This window comes from Stomoxys calcitrans, chromosome 2, assembly GCF_963082655.1.
Source record: "Stomoxys calcitrans chromosome 2, idStoCalc2.1, whole genome shotgun sequence".
Classification (NCBI taxonomy): Eukaryota; Metazoa; Arthropoda; class Insecta; order Diptera; family Muscidae; genus Stomoxys; species Stomoxys calcitrans.
Window position 1 is genome coordinate 119,672,585 of NC_081553.1, and position 25,379 is coordinate 119,697,963.

General features: G+C 34.9%; 1 protein-coding gene across 5 annotated transcripts in view; it reads right to left on the minus strand.

The window, feature by feature from the left end:
- The window catches only part of LOC106088205 (homeotic protein ultrabithorax), a 260,446-nt gene that overhangs the window by 195,056 nt on the left and 40,011 nt on the right, over positions 1–25,379 (minus strand). For 2 of the 5 annotated variants that reach the window (XM_013253612.2, XM_013253615.2), the window contains exon 2: positions 23,365–23,415. The exons of the other annotated variants lie outside the window; for them this stretch is intronic. In XM_013253612.2, the coding sequence (XP_013109066.1) occupies positions 23,365–23,415 (51 nt within the window). The remainder of the gene's footprint in view (positions 1–23,364; positions 23,416–25,379) is intronic. 5 annotated transcript variants of the gene reach the window in all.

The window sequence follows — 25,379 nt, forward strand, 5'->3', positions numbered from 1 at the left end:
TTACCAAAAACAAAAACACAAATGACGACACTTCTCAAATGTTATCAGTTGGTTGTATTACTTTTTCTTTGGTTTATTTGTTCTTCTCAAAATATTTTGGGCGTGTTTCATTGATATGGTGAATTTGAAATTCTTTGTCGTTTCCTTTAGTCTTTCAATGTTGGCTTGTTGCTTTCTTGTCTTTTTCGATTTCAGAACGTGGCTGGGCGAATGGCCCAATATGAGTTGGCTTTTCGGCCTCTTACTTCTGCTGCCGCTGCTGTTTGGGGACAGCTCTACAAGACATTTGTTTATAAATCTTCGTAACATGACACTTTTGGCAATGAAATACAAAATTATGTTCAAATATTGTGAATATGTCGCAGCGGCAAAAAAAAAAAAAAAAAAAAACTAAAGAAAAAACATGCGAAACTGTCTTGAGTTGTATTATGAATTTGAATTAAAATGATTTTTTTTTCTTCAGTTTTTTTGCGCGCAAATCTTTGAATTCCTTTTTATCGTGCTTTTTCCGTTTATTAAATAAAAAATTAACAAATATCAACTTTAATGTCATATGCTTGTCAAAAATGTGTCATTCCATTGTACTTGACATGCGATAGCATTTTGTCTCTTAAACGCTTTCCTGGGCTATAGCGCTTTGGGTTTGTACCACTGTTGCCTTATATTTTTTGAATTAGGATGAGTTTTGCGAAGATTTACCCCTGGGAGGAAATAATCTCAGATTGTTTTCGTTCTTGTGCCACAAATGAAGCTACTTGCTTTAGACATGTTGCTTTGCAGGCATGCAGTGCAAAAAAATCCCAATCCCAAGGAATAAAATGCAGAAATTCGCAGAGAAAAAATTATCTTAAGTGACATGCATGCTGTAAGCAACAATAATAAAGCATAAAGAAATAGTTATGAAAGTAACGAGGATGACTAGCCGTGAAGAGATAAAAGTGAATAAGTCTGTAATATGAAAAATTACTAACAAGGAGATATAAATCGATCTCCCAGTTTGACTTTCTGAGCCACTGGGGGGCTCGAAGTTGTGAATTCTCACAGCCATGACAATGGCGGTCCATATCGGACAATGACTTCATATATGTAGCTCATATATATTTGAAAAAGACATTCAAGGAACTTGACAAATTGGAGAATATATAAGATTCGATCCCGCCCAACTTAGCACGCTTTTACTTGTTGCCAATATTTTGCGATTTTAGTGAGAACAAGGAGAGTTTAGTGAGAAGACCATTAAGTTGGATGCCAATGATTGCTTAGGGAACGGTCCCGAGGAAGACTTAACGTTTCCGAGAAAAATAACAAAAAAAAAAAAATGGCTCATATTTTTCCCATAATTTGGATTAAAAATGCCCAAATAGCTTGAAGTTACATATGTTACTTTAACGTTTTAACGCCGAAAACATTGTCCAATGTTAAGTCATTTCATAGTTTCGTTGCATAGAAAATATTCCTCAAACTTTATTGTAGAAAAATATGCCAAAGTTTGTGGAAAAATTGCCCCAAATTAAGATTTATAACCAGAAATCTGCAGCGGTGTTTCACATTGGCGATGCACCGCATAAGTTTTTTTGAATCAATGGAACTAACGCAACCATTCAAATCTAATCAACGAAAACAAAGGAATGTACAAAATAGATTTTGCGGTGGTGCTAATGTGTATGTGTGTGTATCGCTTTGAAACAAACGAGCGACGCCTGAGTTTAAATTACCAACGCAAATATTTATGCTTATGTGGTAGGATGAGTGTTTGCCAAAAACAAAGCAAACACCTCAATTTTACTTTTAATTAAAAAAATTTTGAAATATTCCAAAAACAAAGCAAACACCTCAATTTTATTTTTAATAAAAAATTAAATATTCCAAAACATTATGAAAATGATGTTTAAGAAGCGAAGTTAAATATTAGCAAAATATATAAATATATTAAAATAAATGGGCTTTCTGTTCTCAACGTTGTAATAGCAACCCCCAAATTATGATTCCCGTCTTACATTCACTCATGACACCCCCATGGAAAAAGATGATCTTAAACGCGGTGATACACGAAGCATGAAAGTGAGTGAAGTAGCGTTACTGATATCCGTGTGCAGAGTAAAACATGTCATCTCATATATATGCGGTGGTATGATGAGTGTTTGCCAAAAACAAAATAAACACCTTAATTTTTTTTTTAATAAAAAAAATGTTTGAAATATTCCAAAACATCATGAATATGAGTATTCAGGAACGAAGTAAAATATTAGCAAAATATGTAAATATATGTTTCTTAAAATAAATGGGCTTTCTTTCTCTTGGCTGCAAAAGCAACACCGCAATTATGATTTGAGCCCATGTGTTGTGTTGATGCGGTGTTTCCATTCTCGTCTTACATTCAATCATAATACCGCCATGGAAAAAGGCAATCTTAAAAGCGGCGACACACGAAGCATGAAAATGAGTGAATGAGCGTCCAAACGATCGCCACTGTTATCAGTGTGCTGAGAAAAACACCGCATTAACTGTGGTGGCGATACGTACTAACATCTCATTTTTATGACATTTTTTTTTGGATCGTTATGCACTTATTTTGGGGCCATTATGCACATTTTGCTTAGCCAGACGGTTTTTTTATTGTATGTTGGGGTATCGGAATTTAGACTCTCACTTCTGAATGCTACTATTGCAAGAAATGTGGAGTAAGAGTTTCCTAACTTTAACTTGAGCAGTAACTTTTTTTGGTCCAAAGTAAGGGGTTGACCCAAAAGTGATCTGAAAGATATATTTAGTCACCAAAATCCCAATGCTAGCACTTGGCGACAAATCTCCAAGAAGATTGAAAGACTGGCCAGACTTGTGATCACGAGATCGCTTTTGTCTTAATCACAGGTTGCTCAGGATTGAAAGCGTTGCTGAATATACTGTCTATTGAAGTCTACATTTGCAACTTCTCAAACAATGTTAAGAACAGGGCTGAAGAGTCGACAAGACGCGGTTGTCAAAATCCGTTTGGGAGATAAGTAAGCTTGATTCGGTTCAGAGTCGAGGTGTGAACGGCGTGCCGGAGCGCGACATAACTCTGGGGAGTAGTTGTTACATGGCATACACGAAAAAATAAAACATGGAAATTTTATAGCAAATATGCAACATTTCCCTCTACTGCTGAACGTTAGTAGTGAATTTGCCACATTTTGTAAAAGTCACTTCGACTGAAGTAAAACTTTAAGGAACTTCGTCTGTGGTAATGAATGAATATTCGCCACAAGTTCCAGCAGTTTTATTGTAATTAGCTCCAACTTTATTTTATAAAAGAATTTGAATTGTCAAAAAGTTGAAAACTTTGTCGTTTATGGTAATGAACTTTTTTTGAGTGTATTGCCTCACAAATGTCGCCAGCAATAGCTAAAGGATAATCATAGCTTACATTTTTTTCTGATGTTCTCGTCAGGATTCGAACCCCAGTGTTCTGCGTTATGGGCGGACATGCTAAACTCTGCGCCACGGTGGCCCCTCATACTCAGGATACACATTCCTAATAAGAATTACTGAGTGACAAATACTGCGTCTGCGGACGATGTGACTTCGATAGTTATGGTTTGCTTTATTTTCTAACATACCGACTGACACGTATCCATATCGACTTAGATTTAAGATGTTTTTGTCTTTCAACTTCAAACTAAATGGCAAATTTAGAGTTTTGTCTCTTTTATGGTGTGGGGTTTAGTATTTAGGTTTTTTCTGTTTTGTTTTAAATTTGTGGATTTAGTCACTTTCACTGTCCCTCCATGGTCATTTAGATGCATGCTGTCTCCTCTTGTTGAACACAGCAAAGTGACACCCTTTTCAGTTACTTAACATTTTTTCTTTATTGTATGAGTTTGTCTGTCCGAGTGTTTGTCTGCTGCTCACCCCAAAATTCCCCAAAAGCTTTTGCCATGATGACGATATCATAGCTAGTAGATACTTGGGTTTGGACTCAGCAATAACAACAACAATAATAAAAATATTAACAACCAGCACCACATGGACATGAAATGACCAGAGAACATTTTGTTTAAGGAATTCTTGTGCGTGGTTAAATCTCTGTTAAAAATCTGCATAAACGCATATAAAACTGTTAACTAACTCAATTTTGTTGCTGTCACTTTTTGTTTAGCTGGCTGACTGGTTGGTTGGCTAACTGGCGGGCAGGCAGGCTATTTGGCTAGTGGTGTAGTGTAGTGTAGTGTGGCATGATGTCTCGCGCCTGCTTTACACTTCAAACAGGCCATACAAGTCGACAGCGGCGGTGGCGTTGGAGCAGCATATCCAAATTATCCCGAATGGAAAGCTTGCATATGTCAGGCAGTGGCATTTTGCTTGGGATGTTTGCCGGTTAGCCTGTTCGCTTGTTGGGATGACCACTTGGAGGATTCAAATGTGTTGTTTTTTGTTGTTGTTCACTTAGTTTTAATTTTTGTGTCTTTCTTCATTTTTCTTTTGCTGCTTCTCGGTCATCGTCATCGTGCTCATCATCACCAGAGTTTTTGCGCGCGCGCGCTCTTGCGTTCTTAATGCCAAGTGTTTGTTGGGTATTGTTGTGGTTTACTTGTCAGAATGTTTTGTTGTAGATCTTTTTGTAATATGATCAAGGCCCCCAAGACTCTGATCACTTGGAAAGCAAATATGAATGGTTTGATAACGAGTCACCAACAAACACTAGCCGTGCCCCAAGAAGAAAAAAAAAAACGGCGTAAAGCCTAACAAAAGAGTTTTCAGTTGACGGCAGGGAAAGAAAGAGGTTTTGTGTCAATTCTGTTTTTTCCCTATGCAGAGTTTTACTGACAGACAGAGTTCATGCTAAGGTTAATGAGCCTTTATAATATGCTTGATTGCTAAAGTGTTTCGTTTTCTTTTTTTTTGTAACTATAGAAAAAGAAAGTGACAACTTAAGTTGTAACAAAGAAACCATGCCAATGTTCAAGTTAAGATTTTCTTGGAATGTTTACGTGTAGAATCTATAATAGTAGAATCTCAGTGACACAAGACCAAATGAAGAGATTCCTACTGTACCCATCTACTGTTACTGAAATTATGTCTTAACTTTTGGTGAAAAGTTTAAATTAAAAAAAAAAAAACAACTAAAAGCGTGCTAGGTTCGGTGGGGCCGAAACTTATATACCCTCACCATGGATCGCGTTTATCAAGTTCTTTGCACGGTATCTCTTTTTAGCCAAACAAGGCATAATAGATAAGATTTGCCATGCTATTGAAGCTATATAAGGTTTTGGGGCGATTCGGGCCATAGTTGATTTAAATATCGGGTAATCGGAGTCTATATCGGGTTTAAGACCGATTTAGGCTCAAGATGTATATTTGAGGGATCTTCTTATATGGCAGGTATATCAAAACATGGACCGATATGGCCTATTTACAATCCCAACCGACCTACACTAATAAGAAGTATTTGACCAAAGTTTTTAAGCGTCTAGCTATTCTCCTTGGATTGTTAGCGTGCTTTCGACAGACATACATTCTGACGGACATGGCTAAGTCTACTCAAGACAATCAAGAATGTATATACTTAGCTGGGTTTAAGATCAATATTTCGATGTGTTACAAACGACATGACGAAATTAGTATACCTCCATCCTATTGCAATGCAAATTAGTCCATGAACATTTCATAAAGGGGACATGGGAAAACTTCTCACATATCAATGAGTGCTGAGCGATTCAAGTTTAAGCTCAATGATAAGTAGCCTCCTTTTGGTAGCCGAGTCCGAGCGGCGTGCTGAAGTGCAAAACCACTTTGGGGAGAAGTTTTTACGTGACAATGTACCTCAAAAATTTCGCCTGCTTTAGGAGGGGATAACCACCTCTGATTTTTTTTTTTTTTTTGATGTTCTCGCCAGGTTTCGAGACCAGGCGTTCAGCGTCATAGGCGAACGCTGAGCTATTGTGGAAGGTTTAAAAATTGTCCTTAGGTTTTCTACTATATTTTAAAACAATGAGGCCTGGATCTTCACCTTTGGCTTCATGTTTGCGTGGCATAGGCTCTCCCTTTGGGAAGGAGATTCTCTTATCTAGGTGATCTTGCAAACGAATCTGTCAGAGGTCCACTATTTGAAGCTATGCGTTTGCAAGATCATTTAGACCCCATTGTTTCCAAACATAGTTTCTGTCCATTTCTATATTTAAATGACTTCTATACATCAGTCTGTCGAGATCATGATAGGGTTCGAATATTGTCCTCATGGGTCTGATCCCATATTCATTTTTCTTCTTACTCTGTTCGCAAAAATGAACCTTGAATTTTATGGATTATTCACATTTGAACGTCGTTTGCACGATTTTAGAGGAAACGCTAACCCCCAGTAGGTTATTTAGTTCTCAAAACCTTGACAGATTTATTGATAAATGTGAACTACCTTTCATCGAATTGAAAACCAGATTTTCGCAAACCGTAAAGGGACTTCTGAGTGGAAGATTTAAAATTTCCTTCAGCCTCAATTTGCAAATAATTCCTATAGGAATCATATTTTCATAATTATTTTCAAATTCCAACTTGAATCTTTAAGAACACCATACATTTGATTTAAAATCTTAAAGATAAATAGAATCCAATTAGAATTGGGTTTAATATCGTATACGATAACAGGTGTATACTCATTTACCTATGCTCTCAACACCAAATTCACCTCAAAGGTGAGAACTTCAACCCAAATGTAAGGAGAGAATATCAAAGATCAAACAAAGGTAAGTATGAGTGAGAGAGCGAGATGTGGTTATTAGAGTATGAGTCAAACTTCAAGCGCAGCCATTAACACTACTTGAGTTGTTTTTGTTTCCATTTGGTTTCAAACCATCTCTACCTGAGTGGTGCTAATTTTTCAAAATTAAACAACTGTCATACTGAAGTTGCGGCCATGAGACGTATGGTGGTTAGGTTGTTGTTGTTGTTGGTTTTTGCTGCTTGTGTTACCTGTCAAAACATAATTCAAAATGGGAATGCTCACACACATATCAATAACATGAAAGAGCATAAAACACTCCACGAATCTTCCACAAGTCAACCACAAAGCAATTTCATAACTCTTCAAGCCATGACTGACTACACTGTGGTCAGTCAATGTCCTCTGTTTTGTGTGAGACCGTGTGAAGCCCGGAGGTAAGGCAACAGAAAAGTGGAGTAAACTCTTTTTCAAATCAGCTGTTTAGTGTTTGCACTATTTTATATCTTTTACGTAACATAATGGCTGCTCGAAGCATGTAATTAATCATTTTTATTTTTGTACAAAATCGCATAAGGAGAAAGACGCAGGGCCATTAAATCCCTAGCATCGCGATAAAAACATGTCTGGCAATCATAATTTATTGTATCAGCGATAACCCACTTTTCGACGAGCGTTAGCGCCACTGTGAGAAAAATAAGCGCAGCGGACAACATAGCAAAACAAAAAATTTCAAAACTTATGTGGATTTCCTTTGCTTTGATTTTCTGTTTGAAGGGTGCTAGGAGTATCTTTCTAACCAAACAAAAACGGAAGAGGAAATGTTATGTGGAAAACAATCAAAGGCTGCTTAAAGTCAAGTGGAGAGTTCAAAAAATTGTTTTTTCCTAAAAAAATTATAAAAATTCCTATTGTTTATTGATTATTAAATAAAGCAACCAACAACACTTTTAACAACACCAGCATCCTCAAAGTTCCTCGTTCACCCAGTAAGCGCTTGCTTCTGTGTTTTCTTAGTGCAACTCATTTTACCGCCGGCAATTTTTAAAAGTTATTCACTCATTGTATGGGCGACGGAGAATGATCTTACACTGCACTGGTAAATCAGAAGATTTTGAATAAGGTATCCCCTTAAAAAAGTTCAAGAGTTTTATCTTGGCCTTTTTTTCGCATGATGCCAAAAAGAGAAATGTTAGTGAGAACCTCTGTATGTGGGTATGTACGTGTCGGTCTGTCTGTCCTTTTGGTCGTTTTGATTTGGGTTCTTGGCTTTTATTAATGAAAAATGAAAAGACAACGACAACACCAGCAACAACAATATCGATATACAACTGTTGGTGAACAACATATTTTTGGCAGTTAATAAATTTTCAAATAAATTGACTAATTGCATACCTACAGCATAGCTAAGCAAAAGGTTAAACATAAATATACGCTGAGAGAAAAATAAAGCGGGAGCCAAAGGAAGGAAAAACAATAGGAAAATAAAAAAAATAGTTTTCATTTGACTAAATCTTATTAAAATGGATAATATTTAGGAACTTATAAAGCAGTTTCAATACGTAATGCCAAGAAAAATTAATGACGTACCGCCGTTTTTGTTGGTGTAAGCAGATTAACAAAAATACACTGAGCAAAAATAACTAAATGAGATAATTAGTTAAAAACTTACTAAAAAAAATAATTAGTAAAAAAGGACATAAAAAATGGAGCACATTTTAATTGAATAAAAAAAAAATTGGTTTATTCCAAAAAGCTTTCAAAGATATATCCGTAGAGCAGAGCGGGGCAAACATTTAAAACAACAATGGTAGATAAGATTGAAAAGAAGATACGGGAAATGCACTCTTCCAAACTCTTCCAGTTAAACTAGTAAAAGTCTTGTAGTGCGCGAACATCAGAAAAATCCGATTAGAGTTCATGTGAATCATATTTGATTCAGGTGCCGAGAACTCTTGTACAAGATTCTCAATCGGCAGATTGGTCTATATGGCAGCTATCTATAATATAAAAATTATATTGTTTCGCTCTGTTTGTTTGATTGTCTGTATCGTATAGACTCAAAAATCAAACTCACAGATGGTAGAGTTTGAGCCTCCGGTAAAAATAGGATGCAAATGCCAATTTACCCATGAACATTCCAGGGGCAAACTATTCACAAATCAATGAGTGATGTCCGATTCAAGTTTTAAGCTCAATGATAAGGTACGTCCATTTTATAGCTTAGTCCGAACGGCGGGCCGCAGTGCGACACCTCGTTTTGGAGCCATGTACCATACCAAATGGTACAGTACCACCCAAATATCGCCAGCATTTCGAGTGGATAACCACCGCTAAAAATTTTCATGATGTTCTCGCCAGGATTCGAACCCAGGCGTTCAGCGTTATAGGCGGACATGCTAACCTCTGAGCAACAGACAGACAAACTTTTTCGATATCCGAAGGGCTGGCGGACCCACCACCTTACCACAATTTTCTTACCGGTTGTTTTTGTATGCCACCTTATGGTACCCCAAAAACACAAATTTGGTATAAAATTTCTAGGTCAAATAAACTGGGGGGGACGCCCCATCCCAAAACGCACCCGAACCGACATGTTTACCTATTGGGACAATATGGGTATCAAATGAAAGGTATTTAAGAGTAGAGTACGAAATGTCACTTGAAGAGTGGGACATAAAAATGTCACTACAAGTGTCTGGGGGTCCCCCACTCCCAAAAAAACCACCCAGCAGCCCACTATTATCCCTTTGGACAATATGGCATTTACAAATGAAAGGCATTTACAAGTGGAGAACAAATTTGATATAAAAATTTATTTCTTGATGTCTGAGGGGCCTCCCAACCCCCAAAACCATATTTACAGGTTGGGTCAATATGGGGGGGGGGGGGGGGGGGGCACCCTAAAACCCAAACCATACCAAGAGGGCATATTAGACGATCATGATAATATGGTACTCAATTAATAGGTATTAGGGAGTAGATTACGAATATGGTATTAAAAATGAGGTTCAAGTGATAGGAGGTTGCCTACCCCACAAAATATGAAAATTTGTCAATCATGGCTATAAGGTAAAAAGTATTTGCTAGTAAATAATCAAATTGTACTGGAGTGCTAATGAAGGCGGAGCATAGCGGGCCAAGTACACCTAGTTTTTTAATATAGTCTGATCTGAACCAGGTTTGGGTCCGATTTCGGGAGTCTGAATACATTTGATTGTTTCAAATTCCAGCGAAAACGGCAAATAGGTCTATATGACACCTATTTCGATATATGGTTCCATGTGGACCTTTCCCGGTTCAAACAACAGGACGCCTGGTCGAACTCTGTTCTGAATTTTAACGCAATTTGTTAATACAATATATGGGGCTATTACAGGCTGAAGACCCCACAACGATGGATTGGTTTATATAACAGCAATATCAAAATATCGCCTGATCTGGACAATTTTCAGTTTGGTTGTCGGGAGTCTTAATACAACTCGCTATTCCCCATTTCAATGCAATCGGTTAATAAATGCAACAGTAATGGGCTTTAGAAATAATATAATTTGACACATGACGTAACATAACATTACGTTGCAATAATTTATTATTAATTTTAAACTAATACTAACAGAATGTTTAAAGTAAAATAATTTTTTCTTTAATATCATTGGGTTATGCAGTGCTACCCCAAGTATTTTTCAAGTTTTAATTTTTTTATGGATGCAACTTCAATGGACATGTTGCATACAAATATTCGCATATATTTGCGCATGTATGCTTGTGTATGGGTTGGTGTGTGCGCTGGTGGAGCATTTCATGTTAGACGACAATCAAATTGCCGATAAACATCAGCACTGTTGCATTGTGGGTTATTAGACTTGAAAAATTAATATTTATGATTTACTAAATGTTAAAATCAATTAGTGCTGTGTGCAGTCTGTTTTGCTTTTACACTCTGTAACGGCGGCTTGGGTGTTGTTTTATTTAAATTTTTTTTTCACTTGCTTTTGAGTATATCATGGTAAACATAAAGAGGAGGATAGCATGAAAAGTTTACACATTATTAAAATGCAATAGAAAGAAGATTAGAAAATTAGTTAGGGTCAATATGGAAAAATAAACATGTAATGCAATGGAAAAGCCATCTAATTTTTAAATTTCATTTTGTTGCATATGAAACGAATTTTTACCTATAACAAATATTGATGTGTATACCCTACACCATAGGCTAGGGGTATACTAATTTCGTCATTCCGTTTGTAATACCTCTAAATATAAGTCTAAGATATAATGTATATACATATATATTCTTGATCGTCATGACATTTTAAGTTGATCTAACCATGTTCGTCCGTCCGTCTGTCTGTTGAAAGCACGCTAACTTTCGCAGAAGTAAAGCTAGGCGCTTGAAATTTTGCCAAAACACTTCTTTTAAGTGAAGGTCCGTTAGGATTGTAAGTGGGACAAATTGGTTCACGTTTTGATATAACTGTCATATAAACCGATCTTGGGTCTTGACTTCATGAGCCTCTAGAGGGAGCAATTCTTGTCCGGTTTGACTGAAATTTTGCACGTGGTGTTTTGGTATCACTTCCAGCTACTGCGCTAAGTATGGTTCAAATCGGTCAATGTTTTGATATAGCTGCCATATAAACCGATCTTGGGTCTTGACTTCTTGAGCTTCTATAGGGCGCAATTCTTGTCCGATTTGACTGGAATTTTGCATGTGGTGTTTTAGTATCTTTTCCAATAACTGTGTTAATTATGGTTCAAATCTGTTCATGTTTTGATATAGCTGCCATATAAACCGATCTTGGATCTAGACTTCTTGAGGCTCTAGACGGCGCAATTCTTACCAAATTTGGCTGAAATTTGGATTATGTCGTTTTGATATGACTTTCAATAACTGTGCGAAGCATGGTTCAAATTGGGTCATAACCCGATACATCTGCCATATAAACCGATCTCCAGATTAGACATCTTGAATATCTAGAGGGCGCAATACTTATCAAATTTGGTTAAAATTTTGCACATGACTTTTTGGTATGACTTTCAACAACAGTTCCAAGTTTGGTCTAAATAAGTCCATAACCTGATAAAGCCGCTATATAAACCCATTAGGAGGGGACAACCACCACTGAATTTTTCTGATGGTCTCGCCAGAATTCGAACCCGGGCGTTCAGCGTCATATGCGGACATATGCGGACATAACCTCTGCGCTACGGTGGTCTCCGATCTACCACTTTGACTTTCTGAGCCTTTGGAGGGCGAAATTATTATTTGATTTGCCAGAAATGTTCACACCTATGACAAGTATAATCCATACTGGTCAATAACTTGATATAGTTCATATATATTCGAAAAAGTCATTCAAAGAACTTGACAAATGCGATCCATGTTGGCGGGTATATAAGTTTTGGCTCGGCCGAACTTAGCACGTTTTTATTTGTTATTTATACAATAATTTTCCAGAAGCAATTAAGAAATATTCTACAAGCGATAAGCCTTTGTGGCCTGCTATTTCAATTTGTATACAATGCTATTATTTTCAACATCACTGTAAAACGTTTCTTCAAGTGCTTAGGTTAATTTATAATAAACTAAATAATTTCATAATTGATTCTGACCACAAACAAGCCTTATTTACATTTCGTTTTTTTTGTGATTTTTTTCTTGTCTACTCGTACCAGCAACATAGCCATCCACCAGCAATTTCCGCCCTCATGGAATAAATACATATACACACGTATCTATGTATAAACAAATGGGGGGTCATCTTTTCTATTCCTGGTTCTTGTCATCTTAGAGCAGCACCACCACCACTAACCCCATATAACATAGAAAGAGGGAAAACCATAGACAGATCTATCCATTGGCCATATGAAATAGCCAACACAAAAATATGGATAATACCAAAAACAAGGGAACTCAAAGGATATATTGCAGAAGGTCCAAAGAAAACAAAAAAAAAAAAAAGCACCAAGAGAATGGCAACATCACATGAATAAAATTGCGGCCAAAAACTACTCCATTCACTCTGCGTTTGAATACGAATATGTTGATGATGTCCTGTGAAATCAACGCAGTAAGTTCATGCATTTATACTCACATATTGATGGGGACGGACAGACGGATGGGGCGGAAAGACATACACTTTGGCATGGGTACGTGGCCACAATGTTGCCTCATATATATGAACATTTTATGAGCTGTTAAGACCACTTAAAATACAAAATGCTCCCCAGTTAACCATTGTGAAGTGTGTAAAATCAAATATGTGTCCGGTTTATTGCTGTTCTTTTGGTAGAGCAAAAGTGCTGCCACTTTTTCGTTCGACTTCAACCGTTGTATGGCCGCTGCCGAGAACGGCGGTGTTAAGGATGATGACGATGATGATGATGCTTCTGCAGCCCTTGGTATATAGTTGCCTTTGCTGTGATGGAAAGTATGTGGTTTATCCTTTATTAGTTGTTGTTTTTATTCTAACTGCCACTGTTGTTGGTTGGTCTTGCTTCTGGATTTTGAGCGAATTTCCAACTTTGGGGGTTAAAGCGACAGAAAACAGGTGTCTGGTTTTCGGTCATAATAAGAATATGATTATAAATCCTAGCTGGCACATATAATTAATTAATGAAAGTCTTTTCAAGGGCGGAAATTTATTATTTAAAGCATAAATGTATGAAATGTTTTGGGTAGTTTTCTAATTTCTACAAAAATAAAAGAACAGAACTTAATCAAATTTTTAATGTAATGTCAAATGCTGGTGTTAATATTGCTTTTTATTATCAAATTTGATCTGTTGACTTCAGATATGGTTGTAGAGACACTGATGATGCAGAACATTTATGGGGTCGCAGACGCATATTTCGAGGTGTTACAAACCGAATGACGAAATTAGTATACACCCATCCTATGGTGGAGGGAAGAGATGGGTTTGTATAGAAGCACTTTCAATTCATACACCGATTAGGACCAAACTTAATAAAGCCAGTTGGAAATCATTGTATTGTAGAAAATATATTGAAATCAAATTGGGATATGTTAATGATGGGATAGCTAATTAAACCTTACACCATTACCGTGGTACAGGGTATTATAACTTAGTGCATTTGTTTGTAACATCCAAAAGGAAGAGAGATAGACCCATTGATAAGTATACCGATTGGATTTGGCTATGCCCGTCTGTCTGTCTGCCTGTCTGTCCATGTTAATGTGTGTACAAATTACAGGTCGCAATTTTCATCCCATCGTCTTCAAATTTGGTACAAGCATGTTTTTCGGCTTAGAGACGAAGCCTATTGAAATTGGTAAAAATCGGATCAGATTTGGATATAGCTCCCATATATATGCAATAAAAAGCTCATTTGTTAACCGATTCTCTCGAAATTGGGCAGGAAGAATTGTCCTAAGACTCTCGACATTATTGGAGAGTTTTATAGAAATCGGTTCAGATTTAGACATAGCTTTCATATATATATATATTGCCCGATTTCCACTCCTAGAGCCATTGGAAGTGCATTTATTGACCAATCTTCCAAAATTTTATACAACACCTTCCTTGACGACTACCACAATATATGAGAAGTTTCTTGAAATCGGTTCAGATTTATAAAGGGTGATTTTTTTGAGGTTAGGATTTTCATGCATTAGTATTTGACAGATCACGTGGGATTTCAGACATGGTGTCAAAGAGAAAGATGCTCAGTATGCTTTGACATTTCATCATGAATAGACTTACTAACGAGCAACGCTTGCAAATCATTGAATTTTATTACCAAAATCAGTGTTCGGTTCGAAATGTGTTCATTCATGTGTTCAGCGATGAGGCTCATTTCTGGTTGAATGGCTACGTATATAAGCAAAATTGCCGCATTTGGAGTGAAGAGCAACCAGAAGCCGTTCAAGAACTGCCCATGCATCCCGAAAAATGCACTGTTTGGTGTGGTTTGTACGCTGGTGGAATCATTGGACCGTATTTTTTCAAAGATGCTGTTGGACGCAACGTTACGGTGAATGAACACATTTCGAACCGAACACTGATTTTGGTAATAAAATTCAATGATTTGCAAGCGTTGCTCGTTAGTAAGTCTATTCATGATGAAATGTCAAAGCATACTGAGCATCTTTCTCTTTGACACCATGTCTGAAATCCCACGTGATCTGTCAAATACTAATGCATGAAAATCCTAACCTCAAAAAAATCACCCTTTATATCGCCAGATATAAAGAACTATTGCAAGTGCATTTATTAACCAATCTTCCTAAAACTTTGTACAACGCCTTGCTCGACGACTACCACAATATCTGAGAAGTTTTCTTGAAATCGGTTCAGATTTATATATAGCTCCTATATATATGTTCGTCAGATTTTGAGCAATTTGCAATAATGTTATCATTTGTCAACCGTAGTTATTACAGTTTAAACATATTTGCTCGTTTTTTGTTTAATTTTGCAATAAGTGGAATTTTGTCGATAGTATCGATAGGAAAAACAGCAATCGATATTCAGTAAAAATCTAAAATATCGATAGAAATGATAGTGCCATCGATAAATTGCCAGCTCATGGTCTTATTGTATTTGTGTTTCTGTTTATCTGTTGTAACCACATTACAACACTAATGTGTGTTGCACACCTTACAGTCCTCAAAATTAAGGATATTACCTAGGTAATTGTCGAATATGGACAATATCAAACTGAGGTCGTATGTTTTACACGTTCTTCTCTTGTTTTGAACATTTCTACCTTCGTAGGTAAGTTGGAAAGGGCTATAGTGGCAGTTTGTTGCGCAATCTCCTAGAAAATGTGTAGTGCATTATCCTACAACAGTAGCCCTGTTTTTAAGACATTACAAACCCTTCATTGGTAATCCAGATAACAATTTGGCTACCGGAAAGCTCTTTTCGAAGTAAATTAAGAAAAAAAAATCAATTTTTGTTATATATTCCAATATATTTTTTTCAGTTAATTCTCTATAAAAAATACATTCTCCTCTTATTCCTCTTCAATAAATGATTTATTTGGGCTTAATTGGCCCGAAAAACATATACCCTCTGTCATGAAATTAAAAGCAATCCAACGTATTTTGTCGCATTTATACAATAACACCTTGTTGTTACAATGTTTTTTCTTTTACTTTTTGTACTTGTTAGCATAGAAATTTTTGTCGTATTGCAGGTGCTTTCTGTTGTTTGTCTTGTCGTTTGTTTTTTTGGTCACATTTATCTGTAAATGGTGTTTTTTGCTAGCATGGCCCTTTATAAGCAAGGCTGGCTGGCTGGCTGGCTGGCTGGCTGGATGGCTTGCTGTTTGTCTGTCCGTCTGACCATTTGGTCATCCACATGTCTAAAGGGACCCCAACAGACCTCTACAAGTCCTGCCAAACGCCATAGAGGGAAAGAGAGTGCGGTGGCAAACAACCACAAACGTAACTGCAGCACCCTTCACTTCATGTTTTGCTGGAGTTTTTAGTCTCTCTGTCTGTCTTTCTCCGTATTTTTTATTTGGTATAAACCACGTGTGTGCATATGAATATGAATTATGGAAATTATGGACGGAAACAACACTTACAAAATGTATTATAACAACAAATTCTTTTTTTTTTTGGTTTTTTCATATTTCGTCTAGTGTCTATCCTGTTCATACCTTTTATCGTGGGTTTTTGTCAACCACCTTACTTTCATTGCTTGATACTCGCATAAGCTGAGAATAAAATTTTGAAACCATACAAATTCGAGGGCAATTTTCATATACAATACTCGTACTCCATAAAGAAGAAGGGTTCTTCTATTTCAAATGATATTTAACAAAAGGCGGTCTGCTAATGTTGGTTTTTTGGTTTCTCTACATGCACAGTTCATCATAATTGTCGTCCATGCCATGAGGGTCGTTGTTATTTGCAAAAACATAAAAGGGTCCGTTCAGTTCATTCATTGAACGAAATTTTCGTGGTTAGTATGGGTAGAATGTGCTTTTCAGCTTAAGAATCATTAAAAAATCATTTATGGCTTTGCAAGTGAGTGTGTCGCAATACATTTGAGTGTGAGTATTTTGCCAAATTATGCTAGCGACCTGATTTTGGAAGCATGGGGGTGAAATTAAACTTTCTTCTTATCGTCAAGTGAAGCTCGATTTAAGTTAAGATCTATACTAAGGGGCTTATTTTAATGGGTTAACCCTTATATGAAGGTTTCTGCTTAGAGAGCAATCTTAGTTATGACACCGTCTCAAACTGTCTCGGAACTGTCCGACTTTCTGTGAAAGTACAAAACGCATACTGCGATTATTCGTTTTCAGGCACTAAAAGCAATTAGAAGGGTGCAACCAGTCCAGTTTCAGGCCTTCATGCTGTCATTTTAACAAAATTTCTGATTAAAAAACTGTTTAAGTGGTCTAAGGCCCTTCAACTCTCACATGACATAGAAAAGTTTATGCTAACACTAGAGAAAATTTCTTTCATATTAAAGAGTAAAGCACACTTCAAACTAAGCTTAATGATAAGAGACATGAAAATGAACAGTGGGGATACTTCTCTCTGTTACAAGTTTAAGCATAATAATAAGAGACTTCCTTGTTAGTAGTTAATTATTCTACTATTACAGCAGTAGTTATGAAGCTATAGAAAAATCTTTGCATCAAAAAATCTAAAACAGATTAAAAAAGTAAAGTAAAATGAAATGAACTAAAATAAAATAAAATAAAACAATAAAATAAAATAAAATGAAATAAAATATAATATAATAAAAAAAATAAAATAAGGTAGAGTAAAATAAAGTAAAATAAAATGAATAAAATGTAATATAATAAAAAAAAATTAAAATAAAGTAGAGTAAAATAAAGTAAAATAAAATAAAATAAAATAAAATAAAATAAAATAAAATAAAATAAAATAAAATAAAATAAAATAAAATTAAATAAAATAAAATAAAACAAAATAAAACAAAATAAAATAAAGTAGGTTAGGTTAAGTTGAAAAGAGGGTGCAGATATTAATCCGCCCCATGCTACTATGGACATACACCTAAGCCAGTGATCGGCTTTTTGTGCGTCCTAAAAGCTATAAAGTAACCTCTAAAAATAAAGTAAAATAAAATAAATTAATTTTTGTTTGTTTCACTTTCGAGACGAGCTAAATGATCGAAGATGCAAATGGAAAGCCAAAGGTAGCAACACACACCAACCACTATGGGACGCGTTTCGTCTTTGATTAGAAGACTTTTCAACCATATTAGGTGTGATGGGTTCAAATAAATTAAATTGAAATAAAATAAAATAAAATAAAATAAAATAAAATAAAATAAAATGAAAAGTAGAATATTGTAAAGTAAACTTCTACTTTGGACTGCAGATCTGAATTTATGTTAACAGCATTGAAATAAAATAAATTCTATAAAAATGGTGTTTTTTGCAGTATAAACACTGTGAAATCTTTTATTACATTTTTCAAATATTAAATAAATAGTTTTATTTTTTTTAAATTGATACCTGAATATAATTGCTTTAAATTATTAAAATATAAAAAGTCAGCAATATAGGACATGGAAATTGAGAGTTAGGTGTTTATGATACGGGAACATCAATTGAAGGGTAGTCAAGAGATAAAAGTAATGGATCCCCGAATGGTCACGTGAAGATTAAGGAAACATAAAGATCGGATAACAAGACATACAAGCTTCAAACATTTAAAGGTTAGGTTTCAAAAAATAAAGAAAGAAAAGAGAGTAAGACGAAAGAAGAGTGTTTAGTTTTACGAAAGAAGGGGAATACTTTTGCAACCTATTTATAATATTTATACTTTGGTCCTTTCTTTTTAATCCCCCTAAACATTCGGTAAATGACACCTACTTTAAGGAAAACTCAACCAACTCATAAAGACATGTTAATTATTTTATTTATATTTTAAAATATTGCTAATACTTTTTAAATAACATATGATTTCTCTAAGTATTTTTATCTTTAACTACTCTTAAGTAGTTTCAGCTTCAACTACTAAAGTGTTTCTCATAATTACGCCTCCAGGCTATCATAACTGGTACACCCCTTATGCTATCATGGAAACACAAACCAATAGCTGCTGTCAGCACAACATCAAAAAACACACTTAACTTGAATGTAAAATTAGCCATGCCAGTTGCTAGTCATTACTTAAGTTTTCTTTCTACTATTTTATCTTAGATAGGAAGTGAAGAAAAACAGAATTCAATTAATAAGTTAAACTTTAATATATGAAATATTAAAAAAAAAACTTTTATCTATAAACGTTAAATTGAGTAAACATTTCTAATTCATATTAGGAAAAAAGTGTTATTTGAGCAAAGAAATGATTTGGGAACGTTTATGAAGAACTCGATACACCAGAAACAACTATAAAAAGTTAGAATGCTAGTAGACCAAAAACAAGGTTGCAAAGACACTGATGATGCACAACGCAGCGGATGCTTATATGAGTAAGCTTTTGTTGATTATGTACTTCACTACTTTTTCAACTCTATTAAATTAACTATTTTAGTTTTTTTAATACCAGAATTCTTTAATAAGCATCAGCAAAAATACTAAAGAACATTTGTCGCATGCAACTGTGATGGATTAAGCATTAATTTATTATTCATGTTACCGCCTTACTGGTGTTTGACTTATTGCGTGCAATAATTGTCAACACTGACCCCTTTGACTTGTATTAAATTGCGTGTGTTTTTGAGCACTTCTTGAACAACTATAATAATCTTTTGATATAACATTATGTTGGGTAAAAAAGGTGGGAAAACAAGCCAACTTTAAGCGGGCAACTTTTTCGCTCTTGTCTTTTAAATATTATAGCATTATTGTAATATACTATAATTAGGGCATCAAAAAAGTAATAATTAATATCTAAAAAAAAAAGAATTATATGGCTAAAGATACAAATCCCCCAAAAAATTATTAAAACTTTAGTTCTCTTCCTGCAATAAAAAGGAAGATTTGAAAAATATGCCAAAAGTAAGCCAGACGGTCAGCAGCCAACACTACCATTACAATCATCGTCGTCGTCATCATCATCATCACTTTGCAGTAGTAGACTGTCATGTTTAATGTCATCAACATGTTATCATGTTTAACTACAACGTTTTGCTACCGTATGTGTATGGTGGCGGTATTGCTTGCTATTGAACGTCGTTCGTTGTAATAGTTTTGTTAAGCTCGATTAACGTATATTAAATTGGCTTTTATATGGCCAAGATATGGTCATACAGATTTGTTTGGTAATTAAAACTTGAGTTTTATTATTAAATACAACAGCTTGCTCTGTGATCTGTGGTCATAAGCAGTTCCTTGTTCAATATATTGGAGGAACTAGGCGAACATGTGGTTGGCACACTAACTGTCTGCTTGTCTGGTGGTCTTTCATTCTGTCCAAAAGCCTAACTTGTAGCCAAGTGTGTGCCTTAGCCTTAACCCATTGACTTGATTTGAATGTTTTTTGTTTTGTTTTTTACCCTCTTAATAATAGTAGGCCTTTATGAACTGAGGATGTAGAAAGATCAGGTGTCGATTTTTATTGAAGATTGCTGGGTAGCGGTTGGCAAAGTGGTTATTTTTTCCCCCTTTTATATTTAACAATTTGTTTCTTTTTCTGTTTTTTAGTTTTCAAACTGGGTGGCTAATAGCTACAGTATATGGGAACTTTAATATGAATGAAGTTGAAGTTACAGTTTAAACTGTAGTTTTGGTGAATGATTTTGTTGATGCTAGTAGAGATCCAATGAAAACTGTTATGTTCAATGGTTAAAGAGATTCAACATTCTTTAAATTATTGGAAGTTTTTTTGGCAGTTGTGTGTTGACTTGAAAATGTAAAATTTTTACAAATTGGAGTTTTGGGAATTTTGCAATATTTATTTTTTTCTAAGAAGTAAATGTACAGAATTGAGTTATCAAATATTGGTGAAATTTGTTTTTTTCCCCTTTGATATTTTATAATTTGTTTCTCTTTCTGTTTTTTTAGTTTTCAAACTGGGTGGCTAAAAACGTCTAATAGCTACAGTATAAGGGAACTTTAATATAAATAAAGTTGAAGTTACAGTAGTGAAGTGAAGTTACAATAGTTTTGGTGAATGATTTTGTTGATGCGAGTAGATATCCAATGAAAACTGTTATGTTCAATGGTTAAAGAGATTCAACATTTTTATTGTTGACTTGAAAATGTAAAACTTTACAAATTGGAGTTTAGGAATTTTGCAATAATTATTTTTTTCTAAGAAGTAAATGTACAGAATTGTACAAATATTGGTGAAATTTGTTAAGCATAAAGATATATGGGCTTGCGGAACCATATTTGGTCATTCATGCTCTCTTTTTCACTGCCGAAACAGTCCTCCAAAACTTTTCTCGGTCAAAGAGTCTTAAAACTAGTTTTAACCTTGTTTTCTGTAATACAACTTTGGATTACAAACTAATAGTCTTAACCATACCATCAACATTATCTTACTTTCTTTTGTGGTGATATTGCAGGTTTTCAAATGAAATAATCATGTAAAAAAATCAATGAATTTCACAATTTTCCAGCCATCTGTTCTCATTTCCAACTATTGTCTCTAATTGTAATAGAAAGCGGCTGCTTTTTTCTATAATTTTTCCATTCCTTGTATATTTAAACAATATAAAAATATTTTTTGCATCATTTGCACTAGCAACAATGTGTGAAATATTTAATTTGCAAACAAATTGTCCCCTGAATCTATGGACAGATTGATGGTTGTATTCATTCTCCAGTGTTTTGTATATATTGTAATTAATTCCAAACACACAAGTGTATATATCACGAAATGATTGATAACCTAGAAATGACGTGGCAGGCGGCTTCAAGTCATCACAGAAGCCGGGTTCCTATAATCTTTTATTAAACGCTTTGTATTGGCAGACATACTAAAAGAGAGGAGGCAGTCTATAAATTGAGGTATGGACTAATTAAAAGCAAATAAACGTTTTTTGTTTGATTTTGTAGTACCCGTTTAGAAAAAGCCCCAATCTGGTCACCTTAAATGGATGTAAAGTCCATGTTATCAGTTAAACGTATAAACACACTTTAAATCACTTTTTAAATAATACTCCTAATCAGCAGTCAGAATCTTTTCTAAAAAAAATTGGTCAGCTCATATACCCACAATGCATTACAAAAAAAAAAAAAAAAAAGAAAATAAAAAAACAACAAAGTGAAGCTACCTCAGCAAAGCGGCAACTGGCGGCTTAGTTCTAAGACCTGATATTGTTCAGGAAGCTTGGCGAGAAAAAAATCAATCATTTCCACACTTACATGGTTGTAGACAAAATGCATGTAACAGCTGAGAGTATGCGTTGCCGGGCTTGTGTGTGTTTTTTTTTGTTCTTCTCTTCCTATCTTACCAGATGCTAGTAGCCACCGAGATAAATGGCAATAACAAGGCTTAAATTGTAATAAATGCTTGCACTACACGACACTCGGTTGCAGACGCGCCGTCTTTTGCTAAAGCGAGAGTGATTCTTTTTTTCTGGCAAACATAATTTTACGATAGGCTTGCTATTAAACGCTATATTGAGCTTGAAATGCTGGGTTTTAGGAGCTTAATCATATTGATGAGAGCAGACCACTACAATGTGAAGTTCGTTGTGTAATACCTTACAGATCCCCACATTGTTTCAATACCAATGTAGTTTGTTGTGAAGCCACCCAATTTGTTAGAGGTAAAGCAGAAGAAGTGATTATAATAAGATTTGGTGTTGATAGTATTGATGGCTGAATATGAGTATGAAAAGTCTAGTTGTAGTCGGTTGTTATTTACTTTACGTTATGGAAAACTATTGACTTTATTTGGGAGGAAATAAGGAAGTCGATTACGCTCGACGTCAAAGTCGTGGCAAAGTTTTTTTTTGTTGCACAAGGTAAAGAAAATATTGTACTTATCTCTGAAGTCAACATTTCAACTGCGAAAACTTAGCTTATATGGAACATATTCATTGTTTAATATTGAAATGTGTTTTCTAATAGTACAATGAGATATTCACATATATAGGTCGAATATTTGAACAAAATCTCGTATTTTCAAATTAATTCTTTTTTTCTTGTTTAGATACAAACATTGTATATTACATTACTCTTCAGCATACAGGTACCTTCGGCGTATGACGTATTAAACTATTATAAACAATAACACTACTCTGCATCAAATCTAAAGCATACAAATGTGGTATGTCCATTTATGAATATGGCTCACCATTTTGAAAATATTGCAGAAACCTTAGTTCTCACAAGGGAATGATTGAAAATTTTATAATGATACTCCAGAAATCATTTCAAATAGTTGTGTTTTCTATTACAAGGATCATTCTAAAGCAATTTCAATGAAATCTTAAAATTTTAATGTTTTCAGTTGCGAGGTAAAGATAGGTAGTTGATACATATGTAATAAAATGAAATATTGATAAATTCTTTTCTCATTTACTTTGAATATTTTCAACTTATTCATATTGAAATTATCACTGATCTTGTAATTATAACTGTTACGTTAGTTGCAAATTATTTGCTTAGTTTTTATGTATTTATTTAGGCTAGATTTTATTGGGGTTTCTTTAGTAAATTTTTAGTTTTACCTAAAAATTTATCGGGATTAGTTTACAACTACATTGGATTTAGATTTGGAGAAAAAACAAAAAATGTGGAAAATTTCTTACCCATGTCTGGTGATATGCCGCCGTATTGTGTTAAGTCAGATCTTATCTTACCTGAAAGAGAATAATAAAAAAACAATAAAATTTTTTATGTAATCCAGAATACTTAAATTGGGAAATTCTTAAATACATTAATTTATAAATATTGTCTTCTTTCAAGAAATAAGTATAAGAGGTGCCTTATTCTTATGTGTTTATTGATATCTGGCGGTGGCAATCTATTGTGGATAAGACCAAACAAGGAAGGGCTTCGGGATGCCACGAACCATGAAAAGGTGGCTTAGAAGAGGTGAATGGGGTTGCTAAAATTAACTTTTAAGATAATTGAATTAGTTCATTCAGTTTGCTTATTATTTACTTATTAACAGACTTTTGAAATTTAGTGTTGTTTCAAATCTCTATTAATGTCAAGAATTCTATAACTCATTCTCTTAGTTTATTAGTTCAGCGAGCATGGAAGTGCTTGGCATTGTTTCTTGATACAACTGACAAGTGGAAACTTGTGTTGGGGAAGGTCGATCATGAAATATCTATTCACTTCAGCTCCTTTCAAATCACTGAATTACTTTTTTTAGTTTAGTGAGCTTCTGTTGTGATTCGGTGATATATGTTTGTCTCACTTCAGCTCTTGCTATCTTTTCAGCTTTTTAAATCCCTTTTTAAAGCAAGAATGTTTTTAGCCATATACTTTATCGTTCACTTAGTTCACTATGTCAGCGAGCTTACAAGTGTAAGTGGATACTTGTCTTGGGGAATTGGGTTATTAAACTGAAATTTTTTTTATTTTATTTTTTTTTTAGCAAAAATTAGATTTTTAATTTTTTGATATTATTCGAGGCTGTGTTTATTTAGCATAATTTTGGCATTCATTTGGGCTCACATGCTTTGAAAGTGTCGTTTTGCCTTCGTAAATTATAAAGGAACAAGTAAAAAGGCGTTAAGTTCGGCCGGGCTGACCTTTGGATACCCACCACCTAGAGTATATATGTAAGCCACCTTTCATCAAAATTCGGTGAAAATTGCATACCTTATGTCCCATAGCAGTTATATCGAAATATGTTCCGATTTGAACCAAATGCTAATAAGTTCAGTAGCTATATCTAAAAATGAACCGATCTGCACCATATACGACACGGATGTCGAAAAGCCTAACATAAGTTACTGTGTCAAATTTCAGTGAAATCAGATTATCAATACGCCTTTTATGGGGCAAGACTTAAAATTGAGATATTGGTCTACAAGGCAGCTATAACCATTTCTGGACTGATTTGGGCCAAGATGCAAAAAAATGTCGAAGAGCCTAACACAACTTACTGTCCTAAATTTTGGCGAAGTCGGACAATAAATGCGCCTTAAATCGAGAGATAGGTTTATATGGCAGCTATATTCAAATCTGGACCGATCTGGGCCATATTGTAGAAGTATGTCTAACTGACTGTTCCAAATTTGAACTCACTTTCTCAAATTTCAGCGACATTGGACAATAAATGCCCCTTATATGGCCCCAAAACTTAAAGCCGGGAGATCGGTCTATGTGACAGCTATATCCAAATCTGGACCGATCTGGGCCATATTGTAGAAGTATGTCTAACTGACTAACTGACTGTTCCAAATTTCGGCGACATCGGACAATAAATGCGCCTTTTATAAGCCCAAAACTTTAATCGAGAAATCGGTCTATATGGCAGCTATATCCAAATCTGATCCGATCAGGGCCAAATTGAATAAAGATATCGAAGGGCCTAAGACAACTCACTGTCCCAAATTTCAGCAAAATCGGATAGTAAATGTGGCTTTAATGGGCCTAAGACCCTCATTCGGAGGATCGCTCTATATGACAGCTATATCCAAACCGATCTGTGCAATATTGAATAAAGATTTCGAAGGACCTAACACAACTCACTTTTCGAAATTTTGGCAAAATCAGACAATAAATGCGCCATTTATGGGCCCAAGACCTTATATCGAGGGATCGGTCTATATGGCAGCTATATCCGAATCTGAACCGATCTGGACCA